The sequence below is a fragment of the Chelmon rostratus genome, chromosome 4, assembly GCF_017976325.1.
Source record: "Chelmon rostratus isolate fCheRos1 chromosome 4, fCheRos1.pri, whole genome shotgun sequence".
Taxonomy (NCBI): Eukaryota; Metazoa; Chordata; class Actinopteri; order Chaetodontiformes; family Chaetodontidae; genus Chelmon; species Chelmon rostratus.
In genome coordinates, this window is record NC_055661.1 from 30,307,901 (window position 1) to 30,327,900 (window position 20,000).

The 20,000-nt window shown below is 42.3% G+C and overlaps 2 protein-coding genes across 2 annotated transcripts; both read right to left on the reverse strand.

Annotated features, from left to right (window-relative positions):
• Positions 1 to 88: 88 nt before the first annotated feature.
• Positions 89 to 6,055, reverse strand: LOC121605999. Its single transcript, XM_041936152.1, has 5 exons — positions 5,983 to 6,055; positions 3,465 to 3,497; positions 2,208 to 2,498; positions 1,219 to 1,509; positions 89 to 305 (listed from the first exon to the last, which is right to left on the reverse strand). Exons 1-5 carry the CDS (start codon positions 6,017 to 6,019, stop codon positions 133 to 135), a joined length of 825 nt encoding a protein of 274 aa, XP_041792086.1. The 5' UTR covers positions 6,020 to 6,055; the 3' UTR covers positions 89 to 132.
• A 1,974-nt stretch (positions 6,056 to 8,029) lies between these two features.
• On the reverse strand, positions 8,030 to 12,012 carry s1pr1 (sphingosine-1-phosphate receptor 1). Its single transcript, XM_041935259.1, has 2 exons — positions 11,909 to 12,012; positions 8,030 to 10,831 (listed from the first exon to the last, which is right to left on the reverse strand). The coding sequence occupies exon 2, from the start codon at positions 10,707 to 10,709 to the stop codon at positions 9,591 to 9,593; it is 1,119 nt and encodes a 372-aa protein (XP_041791193.1). The 5' UTR covers positions 10,710 to 10,831; positions 11,909 to 12,012; the 3' UTR covers positions 8,030 to 9,590.
• Positions 12,013 to 20,000: the final 7,988 nt, after the last annotated feature.

A 20,000-nucleotide genomic window follows, 5' to 3' on the forward strand; every position in this document is an offset into this window, starting at 1 on the left:
TCTCTCTGTGTCTCTGTCTGTGTCTCTGTCTCTCTCTCTGTCTGTCTCTCTGTGTCTCTGTCTGCGTCTCTGTCTGTCTCTCTGTCTCTCTCTCTGTCTGTCTCTTTGTCTCTGTCTGTCTCTGTCTGTCTGTCACTGGATGTTGCTGCAGGTCTCATTCGGCATCAGGACGCTGTTTGTTACTTGGACTGTGACCGTTGGTCCGTCTGCACCGACATTTGTCCAGCTGCTGCGTCCGAATGCCGCCAGCTGATCGTCCTCCACTGAGACTTTGCAGTCCACTGATGAGGACGCTCGACTCGCATCTGCAGACGAACCACACAGACATGAAACAAAGCAACACCAGCCAGACTCAGATCAAACTCTCATACGCAAGAAATTTACAACGAGCATTGATCTGGGGGAGAGAATAAGTAACTATGTATCTTTTTTGGGTTTAGTTGGTAAGTTTTGTTTCACTTCATTTCATTTATTTTATAAGAAATAATCATCAACTAAATGTCTCTTTGTTTTGGACTGCTGGACAAAAGAAGACATCTGAATATGTCCCCTTGGACTCTGGGAAATGATCATCAACTAATTGAGAAAATAATCTTCAGAACAATCAGAGCTGAAAATAGTTCTTAGTTTTAACCAGGATCATTTCCACGAAGCATGTCCCGGTCACTCAACACTTCCTGAAAGGATTTTTCACATTAAAAGCCTACCAGGAAAGGGCGGGACTCTGCCTTTAAGCTGCTGAATGATGTCGTCATTGGCTCATATTTGAGTTCAAATCAAATCTGGCTCTTTTACCAGCCTCTGTCTGATTGCTGGACTCTGTGTTTGTGTCCATGTTGAACTTTGGTTTAAACTGAACTGGACTGAACTGGACTGAACTGGACTGCAGTGAACAGTTTGTTCTCTGCTCAGCAAACATACAGAGAACAAACAGAACAGATGATCTGTGAAGGCTTCAGGCGTTCAGCACTTTAGAAACAGATTTTCTCTCACGAATGGTTCTTGCTTGATATCCAATCAGAGCTCACAAGTGCTTTCATTTCACATTAATATATTCATCATTAAGAACAGGAAGTTGTTATTGATTGACTGACGTTTTCTTTCTCAGTTCCACTCAGGTTGCAAACTCCACATAGACACTGGCGACAGGTGTTCACCTGTGCACTGGCTGTGATTGGCTATGAATGTGATTTAGGATGAACCTGATTGGTGCCTTACCGACAACAAACAGCAGGTTGTGGTTGCTGGGCTCTGAGCGGACGTAGCGGTGTTCGTATGGATGGTATGTGCAGGTCATGTTGACAGGAAGCAGTATGGTGGACTTCTCCCAGATGCTGAGCTGCTTGCCGGTCAGGTTTCTTCTGCAGGACCCGTCTGCGATGTGGATCTCATCTCTGTAGAAGTGACAGCTGTGGACGAAGTTGAGGGGTGGAGAACAGGTGACCTCCACGCTGTCATCGGGTGAGACGAAGCGACGGCTGACAGACAGACCAGGACTTGGGCTGCTGCCTGAGGGAGAGACCACCGACAAACACAAGTCAGTAGAGAACAAAGGGCTGAAGCTCAAAGCGTTGATGAGAGCAGGTATACGTCACTTTCCTGTCCTCAGAATGACCACGCCTCCTTTTGGGTGAAAACCAAACTGAACAAAGTCACGGCACAGTGCCGACCCAGCAAACATCTCCACGTTGAAAACAAGCTGAAATGAAGCCTAAACCTCGATGGGGAGGTCAGGAGCCTCGTCAGGAGGTTGAATTACAGCTGAAATGAAACAGCTAACAGCTAGCGAGCTAATTCTTTGCTCTCTTATGATGTGCAAAATGTATTCCAGTCGTTCAGAGCTCTAAAAATTCATTCCAGACCACAAACCTCCATTGTTAATGGAGTTAGTACTTTTGCGCGAGGTAGCTAATGTTACTTAACTGATGTTGACTAACATTGGTTAGCATTGATTTATCATTGATTTCATACTGAAACACTCAAATATGCTCTGGATTTATCAGAATAATGTCTGCTTGAAGCTTTATTCACCAACCGTCATCATCTGAGAGCTCAAGATAACGAGCTGGTCTTTGAGTATCCTGTCACACAGCAAGTGTTCTGAATTTAAACTGAGAAAGAACAAAACAGAACAAAAAACACACCCAACAGGATCGACTAAGTGTCAGTCTAAATGTCCTTTAACATTTGCGAACTGGTCCTCTTACCCCAGACGGTCACACCTTTGACGTCACTGGACACCGAGGTGTACTGTTGGATGTGATAGTCACACTTGAGGAAGATCTGGCTGCCCACTGGCTGTCTTCCCAGCAGCTCCTGAGAGGTCAGATAGAAGACACAGAGGTAACCTGTCGCTGTCTTCAGTCTGAAAGGGACGGGAGAGTTGTCTCTGAACAGGCGACAGTCTCCTCCCCTGTAGTCAATAGGTAGAGTACAGGTGACCTCCACCGTCTCTCCATCCTCAATCTCAGCGCTGCTCACAATGATCCAGGGTTTATCTGCAGAGAGAGGACATGTCAGGACATCTGCAGAGAGGGGACAGAACAGGACATCTGCAGAGAGAGGACACGTCAGGACATCTGCAGAGAGGGGACAGAACAGGACATCTGCAGAGAGAGGACACGTCAGGACATCTGCAGAGAGAGGACATATCAGGACATCTGCAGAGAGGGGACAGAACAGGACATCTGCAGAGAGAGGACATATCAGGACATCTGCAGAGAGAGGACACAACAGGACATCTGCAGAGAGAGGACATGTCAGGACATCTGCAGAGAGGGGACAGAACAGGACATCTGCAGAGAGAGGACACGTCAGGACATCTGCAGAGAAAGGACACAACAGGACATCTGCAGAGAGAGGACATGTCAGGACATCTGCAGAGAGAGGACACAACAGGACATCTGCAGAGAGAGGACATGTCAGGACATCTGCAGAGAGGACACAACAGGACATCTGCAGAGAGAAGACACAACAGGACATCTGCAGAGAGAGGACATGTCAGGACATCTGCAGAGAGAAGACATGTCAGGACATCTGCAGAGAGAGGACACGTCAGGACATCTGCAGAGAAAGGACATGTCAGGACATATGCAGAGAGAGGACATATCAGGACATCTGCAGAGAAAGGACATGTCAGGACATCTACAGAGAGAGGACATATCAGGACATCTGCAGAGAAAGGACATGTCAGGACATCTACAGAGAGAGGACACAACAGGACATCTACAGAGAGAGGACATATCAGGACATCTGCAGAGAAAGGACACAACAGGACATCTGCAGAGAGAGGACATATCAGGACATCTGCAGAGAGAGGACACAACAGGACATCTGCAGAGAAAGGACATGTCAGGACATCTACAGAGAGAGGACACAACAGGACATCTGCAGAGAGAGGACATATCAGGACATCTGCAGAGAGAGGACACAACAGGACATCTGCAGAGAGAGGACACACTCACCGGTCCATAGTGACCTGGCAGCAGCCATGCACCCTGTCAACCAATCAGAGACAAACAGGAAGTCAGCTGATGGCATTTTGTTCATCAGCTTTCTTAAAAATCCCTCTGAATTTATCGTTCCTGCTGTCTTCCTCTTTTAAAGACAATAAGTCCAACATGTGACAGTTGTTCTAAAGTTAATAAAGTTATGTTCAATGTTGTTTTTGTCATTTCACGTTCAGTTTCAGTTCATCTGCCCTGAAAACGAAGGTTTACTGTCAGAAAACTCCAGAGTCCGCAGAAAACAATGATGGATTCCCCTCCGTCTAGAAATATGACATTAAGTTCATTAATGTTCAATACTTGCTATTAAACATATAAACAGATTTCAAATCATTTCCCGTATTGTTCAGTTGATCACTGAAATCTCTGAAAACAGATAGTTTGTTCTTCGATTTGTTCCAGCTGAGGAGATGTTTTGATGAAAGTGCTGAAATGTTCTTGAAGGTCACTTTCAGCTTTCAGTTTCAATGAGGCCCAGCTTTCACCTCTCAGGTGAGGCTACTCGGAGGCTACTGCTCTGCTCCCTGATTGGTGGAGGTTACACCTGCAGCCTGAGAAGAACACCTGCAGACACTATTCAGGGCTGAACTCCTCTGCATGTTTTTATTTTAATGTCTGTTCTTTTTTTTACAGTCAGTGTTCTCCTGAAAAGATGCTGTTCAGAATCAGTGAAGCACCAGGCAGCGTTTTCATATCAAGGTTACACATTAAAGAGAATTTCTGTTTGTTCTGTTTTCTGTTCGTTCAGTTAGACTCAGAATCATTCGCATTATTCCACTATAATATTTAACTGTAATATTCCACTGTAATATTTAACTGTAATATTCCACTATAATATTTAACTGTAATATTCCACTATAATATTTAACTGTAATATTCCACTGTAATATTTAACTGTAATATTCCACTGTAATATTCCACTATAATATTCAACTGTAATATTCCACTGTAATATTCCACTATAATATTTAACTGTAATATTCCACTGTAATATTTAACTGTAATATTCCACTATAATATTCCACTATAATATTCCACTATAATATTTAACTGTAATATTCCACTGTAATATTTAACTGTAATATTCCACTATAATATTCCACTATAATATTTAACTGTAATATTCCACTATAATATTCCACTATAATATTTAACTGTAATATTCCACTGTAATATTCCACTATAATATTTAACTGTAATATTCCACTGTAATATTTAACTGTAATATTCCACTGTAATATTCCACTATGATATTTAACTGTAATATTCCACTATAATATTTAACTGTAATATTCCACTATAATATTCCACTATGATATTTAACTGTAATATTCCACTATAATATTTAACTGTAATATTCCACTATAATATTTAACTATAATATTCCACTATAATATTTAACTGTAATATTCCACTATAATATTTAACTGTAATATTTAACTGTAATATTCCACTGTAATATTCCACTATGATATTTAACTGTAATATTCCACTATAATATTTAACTGTAATATTCCACTATAATATTTAACTGTAATATTCCACTATAATATTCCACTATAATATTTAACTGTAATATTCCACTGTAATATTTAACTGTAATATTCCACTATAATATTTAACTGTAATATTCCACTGTAATATTCCACTATAATATTTAACTGTAATATTCCACTGTAATATTTAACTGTAATATTCAACTATAATATTCCACTATAATATTCCACTATAATATTTAACTGTAATATTCCACTGTAATATTTAACTGTAATATTCCACTATAATATTCCACTATAATATTTAACTGTAATATTCCACTATAATATTCCACTATAATATTTAACTGTAATATTCCACTGTAATATTCCACTATAATATTTAACTGTAATATTCCACTGTAATATTTAACTGTAATATTCCACTGTAATATTCCACTATGATATTTAACTGTAATATTCCACTATAATATTTAACTGTAATATTCCACTATAATATTTAACTGTAATATTCCACTATGATATTTAACTGTAATATTCCACTATAATATTTAACTGTAATATTCCACTATAATATTTAACTATAATATTCCACTATAATATTTAACTGTAATATTCCACTATAATATTTAACTGTAATATTCCACTATAATATTTAACTGTAATATTCCACTATAATATTTAACTGTAATATTCCACTGTAATATTCCACTATAATATTTAACTGTAATATTTAACTGTAATGTTTCACTATAATATTTAACTGTAATATTTAACTGTAATATTCCACTATAATATTTAACTGTAATATTTAACTGTAATATTCCACGATAATATTTAACTGTAATATTTAACTGCAATATTCCACTATAATATTTAACTGCAATATTCCACTATAATATTTAACTGTAATATTTAACTGTAATGTTTCACTATAATGTTCTGTGAACAGCAAGAGGAAAACAAAAGGGTGAACTCACAGCAGAGAGACAGACTGAGGAACAGAATCAGATCCATCAGATCCTCCTGACGTCCACACGATTTCTGACTGACTGAGAGACAGATAGACAGACAGACAGACAGGCAGACAGACAGGGAGGCAGACAGACAGACAGAATGACCTCCATCTAGTTTACACATTGACTCTGTGTTTACTGACGGATTGTTTGTTTTCTTCCACCAATCACTGCGTTAGGAGAGAGAATCTGGACGTTATTGAATTTAGTGAAGAAACAGAACTGAAACGGCTGCAGCTTCAACGTCTCATTAGATTAACGTCACATGACAGCAGGCGGCCGTCGAGCTTTCAGTTTCTTTATTTCCATCTGTTATTGACTGTCTGGATCAGAATATACTGAACCACATGTTCCATCCCAGCCAACCTAACCAGAAACACAAAAACACACAGGTCCACAACCCTCCAATGAGAGGAAAGAAACAGGTTGTCTCTGATTGGTTCAGGCCTACAGATTCAAACGTTTTGTTTCTTCTTCTTTATCCATATTAATGTGCTGTTTCCTCTCCAGTGTTAGCTGGAGGCTGCTGACACGCTGACAGAGCTGTGGTTAGTGGTTTGCTTCACTGAAAGAAGAACAAAGTTCATATAGTTCCTCGATCTGATTGGTTGAAACTGCCCCGTGATAGATGGTGATAGACAGATGTTCATCCAATCAGCTGCTGAGTATTTGTTGGAAGTGCCTTCGCTGGTCAGGTGACCACCTCACTTTTCCATTTAGTCAATAAACAAATCAGACTGATTAATTAATATCAGCAGAAACCTCCTCTGGAAACTCTGCAGACATGTTGTTGATATTCCATCAGCGGTGCAGGTGATGGTGAATATTGTCCACCAGAGGCCACCATACTACAACCACATGTAACAGGAAGTAGTTGAATGAAGTTGAAGCTCCAAGTGTCACACTACTGTTCCAGCTAATTTAATACTTTATATTTCTTCTCTGACTACAAGATGCCGTTTTTAATTGATTGGCTAGTCAGCCGATAACTCCTGAATTCTGTTTGGTTGGTTGTTTTTGGATCAGATGGAGGACGTGGAGCCACAGTAACATGAACAAGGAGTTCACCTCAGGTCAGATCTGATGGCAGTTTTCACCAGTCGTGGCAAGTAACTAAGTACATTTACTCATGTACTCTTCATTTAGCTGTACACTTCTGAGGTAGGCCTGCTTGTGCTTGAGTATTTCCATTTTCTGTTGCCTTATACTCGTACTCGTCTACAGTGAGATGTATTTAGAATTTGAATAGAATTGAGATGTGTCTACTTCACCTCTGCACTCACACACTTACTGTCCAGGTATCTCACAGCTGGCTGTTTATGTAACCAAATACAAATGAATGAAGGAGAACATACACATTCATTTCAGACTGAAGACTGAACACTCACCTGTTCAGACTGAACACTCACCTGTTCAGACTGAACACTTCACCTGTTCACTCAGGCAGCACCGTGTCCCATAAATAAATTCACTCAGCTCTTCAATGAAACTTGAAACACATAATTTAAACCCCTTTTATCAGTCACTCTGTTTCAAACACTTCAGTTTCTTTCGGTGCTTCCAGTCAAGGTACAAATTAATTTTCTAACTTCAGCTCTTACTGCTACACAGATGCTCTTGGAAAATGTAGTTTTCTCTGCTTATTGTTCTAATTTCTCATTGTATTGTGATTATTTCTGAACTGCCTGATGAAAGCAGCTTTTCATGTACAATTTGTTCTCAAACACAAGCTGTGTGTTTCTATTTCTGTCTTTATTAAGCGCTAACAAACCAACCAACATTCAGGAGTTAAACAGTGTAGACAGACAGACGGAGTTCAGGCTGGACATCAACAAACTGATACAACACACGGGAATTCATGGATTAATTGATCAGCTCCTGGTAGAAAGTGGAAACTGAAAAGAACTGGTCACCATGGTAACAAATCTGATCGGAACAGAAGCCCTTTCCTGCCAAAAGTTTAACATGTTGCTGTAATTATTGACTTAAAATGTGGAATTTCTCTATGAGGTTCTGAGCAGCAAAAATACAAATCAGTTTGTCTAAAATATGACCTGCTTAGTATCAGTTTTTACTTGGTAAGTCATCTGAGTTCACCGTGAGTTCCTTTCAGAGGACGTCCTGGCGTTCTCAGTCACATCACATGATCCTCGTGAGTTATTGCAGCTGTCATTGTAGATTTTTCCTGTTTTTTCTGAGCACTTTCAGGACTTCTCATCCATGTTGGCTTTAAAGAGTTTGTACCTGCTTACAAAGATCATGTGATGATCAAAAGCTCCAGAAGGTGAGATTCATTTTCTCTACTTGTTTTCAAGGTCAAGAACAAATTTTGAATCTTTTTCTCTAAATATAAACATTGTTTTAATTCTGAGACACTATTGACGGTTTTATTTTTTAATTGTTCCTCACTTTATTTTATCTTTTGATATTTCTTCTTGGCATTAATGAGCTTCCATATTTCTGAAACATTTCATGAAACATCTAACCCTAACCCTAACCTAACCTTTTTTCATTTATCTGACAAGCAAAATGCTGTTTTTTCTTCCTGGTTTCAAATATAAATTAATTCAACTACAATGACGTCACCACCGACAGGAACAGTACAGACAGGAAGTAGAAAATACATTCTGACCAACAGTTTCTACAACTTTTACACAGTTAACTTTTTACAAACATGTCATAAAAAACACAAATTCAAAGTTCAGGTGCTTCTTTGAGACATTAGATGCATTTGTTTAAAAATCAGTGTTTCAGCACATCGCCTTCTTCTTCTGCATAAAATCCAAGCGTGAGCTGCCGACGTGGACGCGGGTTTAGTTTCAGGACGGTGGGAATGTTCATACGTAGTTTTGATTTTGCAGCTTTTCTCTGAGCCTTTCTTTCTTTTTCAAACAGAAATTTTAAATATAAATTCTGGCAAACCTTCAGTTCATGAGAAGCACCTGAGCTCTGAAATCATGTGATTTCTTTAAGGGAGGTGGAGGAAAAAATGAATTAACTTGCATTTCTTAAATATTGGACGGCTGTGTGTTTAAGTGCTACAGGGTCTAGTTGATCTTAGAGGGTCAGTAAAAAGTCGGATTGTTCTTCTACGAGGATCAGTAACGCTTTCTCTGAAGCTCAGATCTGTCTTCATCATTACAGCTGCTCTAAACCTTCATCGTGCTTTCAGACCCAGTCAGGGAAACCGTCCAGCATCATGAGGACTTGATTCTGAGCCCTGAATGGACCAGAACTACCGTGATCCACATCAGCAGGTGGGATGAAGCTGAAATCCTCCAGAGATCCAGCAGTTAAACCAGCCGGCCGTCCTGAAGGTGTGTTGATGCGTCCTGACTGACTCGATGACATGTTACAGGTGAGAGCTTCTTACAAAGTGTGGACCCTCTCTACCTGAGGGTTCACTGGTCCCAGTTTAACCAGTTAGAAAGTTTCCATAAGTGCTGTGAGTCCTGATCAGCTGCGGGTTCAGATCGGTCCATGACGACGCCACTGGGCGCCATTCACACCTGTTTCCTGTACAAACACCAACTCTACGTCTGACGCTCTACAATTCACTCACGGCCGAGCATTTAGGATGACGTGACGTTCCCTGAGGACGCCGCCGTCGTCTCCCTTGGTGAATGCTCCACCTCCTCCTTGTTGGGGTGGGAGGAGTTATCTGACTTGCTGCGACTGAACTCCGCCCCCATGATTGGCCCTGTGAACTTGCCGCTTGGCCGGATGCAGGCGGTGCAGCACAGCAGCGTCTTGAGGAACGCACGACGCATCTCGTTGCTCGTCAGCGTGTAGATGAGCGGGTTCATAGCAGAGTTGAGAACGGCGAGCGCCAGGAACCACTCTGCTTTGTACAGGATCGGACAGCTCAGGGTTTCGCAGGCGGCGTCCAGCAGCAGCAGGATGAAGAGCGGTGCCCAGCAGGCAATGAAGCAGCTCAGGACGATGATTACGGTCTTCAGCAGTGCCATCGACTTCTCCGAGCTCTTGATGTTGGCACCAGAGTTGCCACGGCCGTTGGACACTTTGCGGAAGACGAGTTTGCGGCTGCGAGTGCGCACCAGTGCGTAGATGCGAGCATAGAGCACCACGATGGCCATGAGGATGATGCTGAAGACAGAGGTGCAGAACAGGATGTAGGTCTTGTGGTAGAGCGGCAGCACGGTGGAGCACTGCGTCATGCTCCGGATGCAGTTCCAGCCCATCACCGGCAGGCCGCCCAGCACCGCCGCGATCATCCACACAGTGCTGATGAGCAGGAAGACGCGGCAGGTGTTGCCGTTGTTGTGCAGTTTCATCTTCAGCATGGTGAGATGGCGCTCAATGGCGATGGCCAGCAGGCTGAAGACGGACGCCGCCAGCGCCACAAACATGCTACCCTCCCTGAAGAACCACTGCGTGGGTGTCAGCTTGTACGTGTTGGCACCCGACAGCAAGATGTTGGCGGTGTAGACAACGCCGGCAAGCAGGTCGGATAGCGCCAGGTTCCCGATGAAGTAGTACATGGGCTTGTGGAACTTCTTGGTCCGCCAGATGGTGGTCAAGACCAGGATGTTCTCCAGGATTATGAAGCAGCACACGATGATGAAGACCACAGAGTCGGCCTTCAGACCCGAGTCCTGCTGCGTCTTGCGGAACTTGCCGGTGTAGTTGTAGTGTTTGGCGATCAGGTCAGAGTAGCTGGGCTCAGCCATGGCCTGCAGCTGTAGCAGGAGTCCAGCAGGGGGTGCTGCGTCCTCAGCCTTCAGTCCTTCATGTCAGGTAATAATCTTGAAGAGGAGCAGAGGGAGTTCTGCTGCTTGAGGGGGGCATTGTCCTGCAGAGAGACGGATCACTGTCAGGGACTCACATCAATCTGGTCCAAGATAAACCTCAAAAACCAGTTTCTGATTACATTGTTAGAGGAAAAGACATCAAACACTCAGAACCCTGAAATCTGTGACTTTTTACACTTTCAGCAGGATTTTCTTTCAGAGGCAGAAATATTTGTGAAACATTTAAATCTTCAGTTTGTTCAGAGTCACAGATGTGAAACTGATCCACAAAAACCTTTATTAAACCGCTTTCTGATCAGCTGATTAAAACAACTTTCATGCATCCACTAATCTGCAAACACTCTGGATCAGGGTCTCTTCAGGATTTTATACTTTCAGTTCAGTTTCATCATCTTTGCTCCTGAGTGAGTAAAACCTCTCATCTCCACTGTGAAGCACAGAAACAACGTTTAAATGCACAAATAACACTTTGCAGTGACTAAATCATCAGACTGCAGCTAATTAAAACTGATCTCAGATCAGCTCATCAAACGACTTTAAACCCTTCAAACACGTTTTAGGTTCAATTCAATTCGATTCCATTTTACTTCTTTTGCGCCGGATCACAACTGTTTTCACGCAGATCAGATGCAGACTGAGTTCATGTCGCTTCACACCGCAGAAAGATTCCTTCATTAAAACGTCGAGCAGATTTGAAAAGTTTTAACACTCAAAGTCCATCATTAACTTTGTATGAACACGTTTTCAAATCAACTGATACAGTTCGTTGAATCGATCTTTGATTTATTCCAGTTTAATTATTCTTCAGTAATTCGCTCGTTCGTGTTTTTTTCGATGGCAAGAAGGAATAAAAGACATTCTGACTTCACTTCATCTCTCCAGGATTCAGAAGTTTTTCATGAAAACGGAGTCCAGTAAAAACCGGATTTATTCCATCAAACTGACGCGAGTTCAGCTGAACGCGGCTCCGCTTCTTCACTTCACACCAGAGTCAATAAAACTGAGCAGAAAGCGGATTTAATGCAACAAGAAACTCTTTGCTGACTTCAAAACGAAGCTTCGCACCAAACTCCATGAAGAAAAAACAGATTTTAACAAAGAGAAAAGCGACTTTTTACCTTCAATCAGAGTCCGGAGGAAAAACAGCCCGACAGCAGCTCGAGACAGAGCAGAGAGCGACAGCACACACACACACACACACACACACACACACACACACACACACACACACTGAGGAAGAGGCTGATGAAGATGCTGTCGTCCTTGTACACTCCCCGTTGTATTTTTCGCTCCTTTATTCTTCCTGAAAACTGATCAACTGATTAATAATGATAATTATTAACTAAAAACAGAATCGAATGTATATTAATAAGACCGAAAAACTTCTGTTTAAAGGATTTTTTCCATTTTATAAAGAAAACGAAATTTTAAACACGTTGTTTACAGAGTAAAATAGAATATTTACTAAAGAATATTTTCTACAGGTCATTCATAATCATGCTCATCATTTTTATTCATATAACAACCTTAAACCAGGCGTATATACACATATGTACATATATACACACACACATATATATATGTATATATATATGTGTGGGTGTGTGCGTGTGTTTGTGTGTGTGTGTACATTCAACAACAGTAAAACAAAATATAAATAAAGCAAATATGTGAATAAATACAAGTAAAGTTTAAACATGAGGAATAAAATAAGACTCGCTGATGAAATTTAGAATGAATAATAATAAGAAGAAGAAGTGACGTGTGTATTATTAATATTATAACTGCTTTTGTTTCCTGTGTGAGAACCAACCAGCTGAACCCACCACACACACACACAAACAAACACACACACACACACACACACACACACACACACACACCATTGACTCCAGCTCTGTGGGTCACTGACCTCTGACCTCCATCATCTCTGTGAGGTCAGCAGGGGTGGGGTTATGTTTTCTGGGGGCCTCAAACATGGTGGTGCTCCAGGTCCGTTATGCTGTGTTCACGTCATTGTTCAGAGTGAAAAATGAGTGTTCAGGTATTTATTTTAATGACCATACCAATACCAATAATCAACATGTCAACAAACACCATGACCATAATCAACATGTCAACAACACCATGACAATAATCAACATGTCAACAAACACCATGACCATAATCAACATGTCAACAAACAGCATGACAACAATCAACATGTCAACAACAGTATGACCATAATCAACATGTCAACAAACAGCATGACAATAATCAACATGTCAACAAACAGCATGACCATAATCAACATGTCAACAAACAGCATGACAATAATCAACATGTCAACAAACAGTATGACCATAATCAACATGTCAACAAACACCATGACCATAATCAACATGTCAACAAACAGCATGACAATAATCAACATGTCAACAACAGTATGACCATAATCAACATGTCAACAACACCATGACAATAATCAACATGTCAACAAACAGCATGACCATAATCAACATGTCAACAAACACCATGACAATAATCAACATGTCAACAAACACCATGACCATAATCAACATGTCAACAAACAGCATGACAATAATCAACATGTCAACAAACAGCATGACCATAATCAACATGTCAACAAACAGCATGACAATAATCAACATGTCAACAAACACCATGACAATAATCAACATGTCAACAAACACCATGACCATAATCAACATGTCAACAAACAGCATGACAATAATCAACATGTCAACAAACACCATGACAATAATCAACATGTCAACAAACAGCATGACAATAATCAACATGTCAACAAACAGTATGACCATAATCAACATGTCAACAACAGTATGACCATAATCAACATGTCAACAAACACCATGACAATAATCAACATGTCAACAAACACCATGACCATAATCAACATGTCAACAAACACCATGACCATAATCAACATGTCAACAACAGTATGACCATAATCAACATGTCAACAAACACCATGACAATAATCAACATGTCAACAAACAGTATGACCATAATCAACATGTCAACAACACCATGACAATAATCAACATGTCAACAAACAGCATGACAATAATCAACATGTCAACAAACACCATGACCATAATCAACATGTCAACAAACACCATGACCATAATCAACATGTCAACAAACACCATGACCATAATCAACATGTCAACAACAGTATGACCATAATCAACATGTCAACAAACACCATGACAATAATCAACATGTCAACAAACACCATGACCATAATCAACATGTCAACAACAGTATGACCATAATCAACATGTCAACAACACCATGACAATAATCAACATGTCAACAAACACCATGACCATAATCAACATGTCAACAACAGTATGACCATAATCAACATGTCAACAACACCATGACAATAATCAACATGTCAACAAACACCATGACCATAATCAACATGTCAACAAACACCATGACCATAATCAACATGTCAACAAACAGTATGACAATAATCAACATGTCAACAAACAGTATGACCATAATCAACATGTCAACAAACAGTATGACCATAATCAACATGTCAACAAACATCATGATGATAATCAACATGTCAACAACAAACACAGCAATAATCAACAACAGGTTTACAGCACAGTGTCCTAGTGCGTTTGGATATTATACAGAACCAGTAATCAACAGGAGCAGTTCTTACAAACAGCATGAAAATGAAACTCCTCTGGGCTCAATATATTATCAATATATTATCAATACATCTACATTCCCTGTGTGGTCCAAATATGGCCCCATCATATTCCAAGTGTATATCCAGATGCTATATTCTCTATATCAGGCATCTCAAACCGGTTCCATAAAGGGCCGCGTGGCTGCAGGTTTTCATTCCAACCCAGGAGGAGCACATCAGGCCAACCAAACAACATCAAGGGATCACTTAGTTATCAGCTGAAGACTGAGATCAGCTGATTAATTGATTCCAGCCAGGTGTGCTCCTCCTGGGTTGGAATGAAAACTTGCAGCCACGCGGCCCTTTATGGAACCGGTTTGAGATGCCTGCTCTATATATTCCCAGTATAATACCAGTGTTCACAGAATTATCCCATTATATGACCAACATGTGACCAGTGTTTGTCCAGTATCACTTTGGATGGATGTCTGGAGTATCAGGATGATTCTGACAAATTCCCAGTACTAATCTGTGGCTATGCTAGCTGGGAATGAATATATTAGGAAACATATGTTAAGAAGTGAAGCCTTACTGGTAATATACTGGGACCATAATGGGTCCATACTGGTTGTTGGACATGTGGCCAGTCCAGGGTTCCACTTTGCTGCGCTGAGTCTGAAAAAGAAGCTGAGATGAGGAGAAGCTGAGGAGGTGAGGATGGGGGAGGAGGTGAAAGGGGTTGTGGGTAACAAAAGCCTCTTTCCTCTGAGCTGCTGACTGTATTCAGACTCTGCATAGCTGAGCGTCACCATGACAACGACTGGAGGGAAACGGGGGAACAGGAACAGAGGAACAGAAGAACAGAAGAACAGAAAAATTAAAAACTGAAGAACAGAAACAGAAGAACTGAAGTTTCCATAATGGACATGAAATAAGAATATTTCTCATCACACACTGTGTGTGAACTAAGAGCAGGTCCTGATCCTGGTCTTAGTTTTGGTCTTAGTTTTAAACCAGAGTAATCGGACAGCATGACAATGGTCCTGATTTTGTTCCGGGCTCGTGCTCATCTTAAACCCGGTCCTCGTTCTTTACCCTGGTTAGTCTTGGTCCCATTTTGATTTTTGGGTCTTGGTCCTAGTCTATGTCTGCATCTTCATCCTGGACCCGTTGGTCTCTGACATTCTACAGCAGTGAAACTTTCACTGCAGAACATCTGCAGTCTGTAATTATGGTTTGGACAGACTGAGTGAGTGTGTGTGTGTGTGTGTGTGTGCGTGCGTGCGTGTGTGTGTGTGTGTGCGTGTGTGTGCGTGTGTGTGTGCGTGTGTGTGTGCGTGTGTGTGTGTGTGTGCGTGTGTGTCTGAGTGTGTCTGTGTGTGTGTGTGTGTGTGTGTGTGTGTGTGTGCATGTGTGTGCGTGTGTGTGTGCGTGTGTGTGTGTGTGTGCGCGTGTGTGTCTGAGTGTGTCTGTGTGTGTGTGTGTGTGTGCGTGCGTGCGTGTGTGTGTGTGTGTGCGTGTGTGTGCGTGTGTGTGTGCGTGTGTGTGTGTGTGTGCGTGTGTGTCTGAGTGTGTCTGTGTGTGTGTGTGTGTGTGTGTGTGTGTGTGTGTGTGTGCATGTGTGTGCGTGTGTGTGTGTGTGTGCGTGTGTGTGTGCGTGTGTGTGTCTGAGTGTGTGTGTGTGTGTGTGTGTGTGTGTGTGTGTGTGTGTGTGTGTGTCTAACAGGAAAGCATTAGCCAGCTTCTTCCTCTCTGGCTTCCTGTGATGTGAATCGTTGTTTCCCCGGTGGTGAGGAATGTGGAGGCTCGCCATCATTTCCCTCAAAATGGGTGGTGTGGGGGGGTACTATCGTGTGTGTGTGTGTGTGTATGTGTCCATGTATTACTCATGTTGTGGGGACATGAATCTGTTTACTCAGTCACTTTGTGAGGACTCACAAAGTGACTGAGTTTATGAGGTTTATGTTAACATGTGTGTGTGTGTGTGTGTGTGTGTGTGTGTGTGTGAGTGTGTTAATCTGTGTGTTGTGTCTGGATCTTAGTGTTCATAATAAACACCACAGAAGAAAACCTCTCAGGCTGTTGAGTGCAGCTGTTGTGGACCTTCTGGTCTGGTCTGGTCTGGTCTGGTCTGGACTGGTCTGGTCTGGTCTGGTCTCCAGTGTGTTCTTGCTGTCCTGGTTCAGACTCTTGTTTTGCTGTGAATCAGTTTCAGGTGTTTCATGATCAGACCTGAGTCCAGGTTTCTGATCTGAATCTTACTGCTTCTGAGCCAGAAACTCAAATGACGTCTGGAAAAACCTCGTAAGTTGACCTTCAGTTACGACCAGTTTGTCAAACGCTTCAATTCAAATTTCATTTCATTGACTTTTTATTGTCTTTTTCTTAATTGTTAAGTTTTTAACCTAAAAACAGTCAAATGTAGAGATACTGAGCTGAAGAATATTTGAAGCAGAAAGAAGAGTGACGGAGGAGAAACAGGAAATTCCACGATGGTCCTCAACAGGAAGTGAACGTCCATCACTCAAACACTTTGTCAGGGATACTTTAGACCTGATCATGATGTCAGAGGCAGTGACGGAAAAGTATTCAGGTCCTTTACTTCAGTAAAAGTACCAATAAACACTGTGAAAATACTCTGCTACAAGTAAAAGTCCTGCATTCAAAATCTTATTCCACTAAAACTATCAAAGTACCATCAGCAAAATGTACTGAAAGTCTGAAAGTAAAAGTACTCACTGTGCAGTAACTGGTCCCTGTCAGTGTTTCACTATCATAGTTTTCATTTATTCTCTGTGTGAGACAAATACAACCACAACAGAACAGACACTCAACGTCATCACCAGCAATCGAGACTGAAGCACAAACACCTCATCGCCAGTGACACTCGAAGGTCTGAGGGCTCTCCGGGCAAAGGAGGACCGTGCAGGCGGTTCACGGTCCCGAGGCTGCTGCCGACGCCGACCCACAGTCCGACGGACAGAACGTTAGGACTCTAACAGAAGAGCAGACGCTCCCGTCCTCTCCGTCCTTCTGCTCGCTCTGAAGTCATTTCCTCAGACCTCAGATCTGCGGATGAGTTAGTCCTGCATTCATTTGTGTACAGAGTAAACAGCAGTGACAGATAACGCTCCCTTGTGGGGCCCAGTGTTGGTATAACAGCAGCATTTACTCTGTGGTCCATCAGTCGAACAGGAATCTGATGATCCTGCTCTTCACCTCTAACTGTAACATTAAACTGCTCATTCAAACCTGTGGCCTGCAGTGCTGAATGCAGACGGAAAGAAGAAGATCTCAGAGAGCACAGATGATAGCAAATTAGCTATGCTAACGTTAGCAGCCGTGGCAACAAACGAGCAGTTATAGTTCAAAAGGACAAACAGTCGGACTTTTCTTTAATATTCTAGATGCAACAAAACCATCTCTTTTTACACACTTCAAACTCATCCTGTCTGAGAAACGAGGAGTGATCAGGTTGATGCTAATATGTACGTTAGCATGTTAGCACTGGGAGCACTTCCTGTCTCCACACCACCTGTCTCTGATATTAACCAGGTAGGTTTTCCTTCCTAAACCTGGAAATCAGAAGATTATGTATGTGCTCTCAAAGTGTCACATTTGTCCCGTACAGGGGGTCTAGAGGAGGTGGAGGGGGTGCAGAGGAGGTGGAGGGGGTGCAGAGGAGGTGGATGTAGTGCAGAGGAGGTGGAGGGGGTGCAGAGGAGGTGGAGGGAGCGCAGAGGAGGTGGAGGGAGTCCAGAGGAGGTGGAGGGAGCGCAGAGGAGGTGGAGGGGGTGCAGAGGAGGTGGAGGGAGCGCAGAGGAGGTGGAGGGAGTCCAGAGGAGGTGGAGGGAGCGCAGAGGAGGTGGAGGGAGTCCAGAGGAGGTGGAGGGGGTGCAGAGGAGGGGGATGGAGGTGCAGAGGAGGTGGATGTAGTGCAGAGGAGGTGGAGGGGGTGCAGAGGAGGGGGATGGAGGTGCAGAGGAGGTGGATGTAGTGCAGAGGAGGTGGAGGGAGTGCAGAGGAGGGGGATGTAGTGTAGAGGAGGTGGGGGGAGTGCATAGGGGGTGGAGGGGGTGCAGAGGAGGGGGATGGAGGTGCAGAGGAGGTGGAGGGAGTGCAGAGGAGGGGGATGTAGTGTAGAGGAGGTGGGGGGAGTGCATAGGGGGTGGAGGGGGTGCAGAGGAGGTGGAGGGGGTGCAGAGGAGGTGGATGGAGGTGCAGAGGAGGTGGAGGAGGCTCTGCGGCCTCTCCTCTCAACACTCAGCTCAGAGCTCTAATTAAACATGCAAAGCTGCAGCGTTGGAGCTGAATGAGTCGCCTTTGTCCTGTAATTGGAGATGTTTCTGAGAGAGCCACAAAGAAAGCAGGGCCTCCTCACCCTCCTCACCCTCCTCACCCTCCACCACCATCACCCCCTCCTCACTCTGTTGTGTAACTCGTTGCATAAAAATTGAGTTTCCAGAAAATTATCAAGCTGCAGAAACAACAGAACATCAGACTTCTCCACCTGGTCACATGATGTTTACCTGCACGGATAAACGAATGTTTGCATCACATGACAGATAATCGTCATCATCATCATCATCATCATCATCATCATCATCATCATGTCACTTTACTGCCTCACAGCTTCACTGAAACAAACACAGGAAGAAGCCAGCTGCCATCTTTGTTCCCCTCTTGAAGCAGGTAAATATTCTACTGCCACACGGCTGCGTGACGAAATAATCAAACAATAAAATGCAATACAACAGCAGGTGGTACTTGTACATGTTGCTGTACTGTATAAAGTACTATACTTTTCTGTGAAATGAAGCTGAGTAGAAGTAGCAGAAAATGGAACTACTCAAGCACCTCAAATTTGTATTTAAGTACAGTACTTGAGTAAAAGTACACAATCTGTCCTCACATTTCCTGTGTGTACCTTCACGATAAAATAATCTAAATGATATAAAAAGTTCCGCTGATGAAAATGTTGCTGCAGCAGAACGAAGCAGCGAGGTCAGCCCACTGTCAGCTGATCACAGGTCAGATTAAACCTACAGACAAACAAACAGTTTTAATCCTGTTTCTGTCTGGCCTCAGCACAGACACTGACTGTGATGAGTCATGTGACCTCAGACGTCTGAACTCACCTGACAGGTAGGTCAGGAAAGAGTTCACATTAATGAGAACTGAGTGAACCAAGAGGCTGTTCTTCATCTGCAGTCCGGGACACAGAAGATGAGACACATTAATGTTAGTAACACACATCATGACATCATACAACACTGTCAGGTACGACAGGTAAACGTGCAGCGCAGATTATACAAAACATACAAGCAATGAAGAGCTGAACATCAATGACGTTCAGAGAAGTATGGACTAAACAGACGACGTGATTCTTTCTAAAGTCTCACATCTGAGTGTCTCAGCTTCCTGCCAGAACCTTTCAAAATAAAATCAGGACTGCAGATTTCAGGAGTCCACATGAGTCCCACACATAAACTGATGACATAAAGTATCAGAGTTTTAAACGCAGTTACAGATAA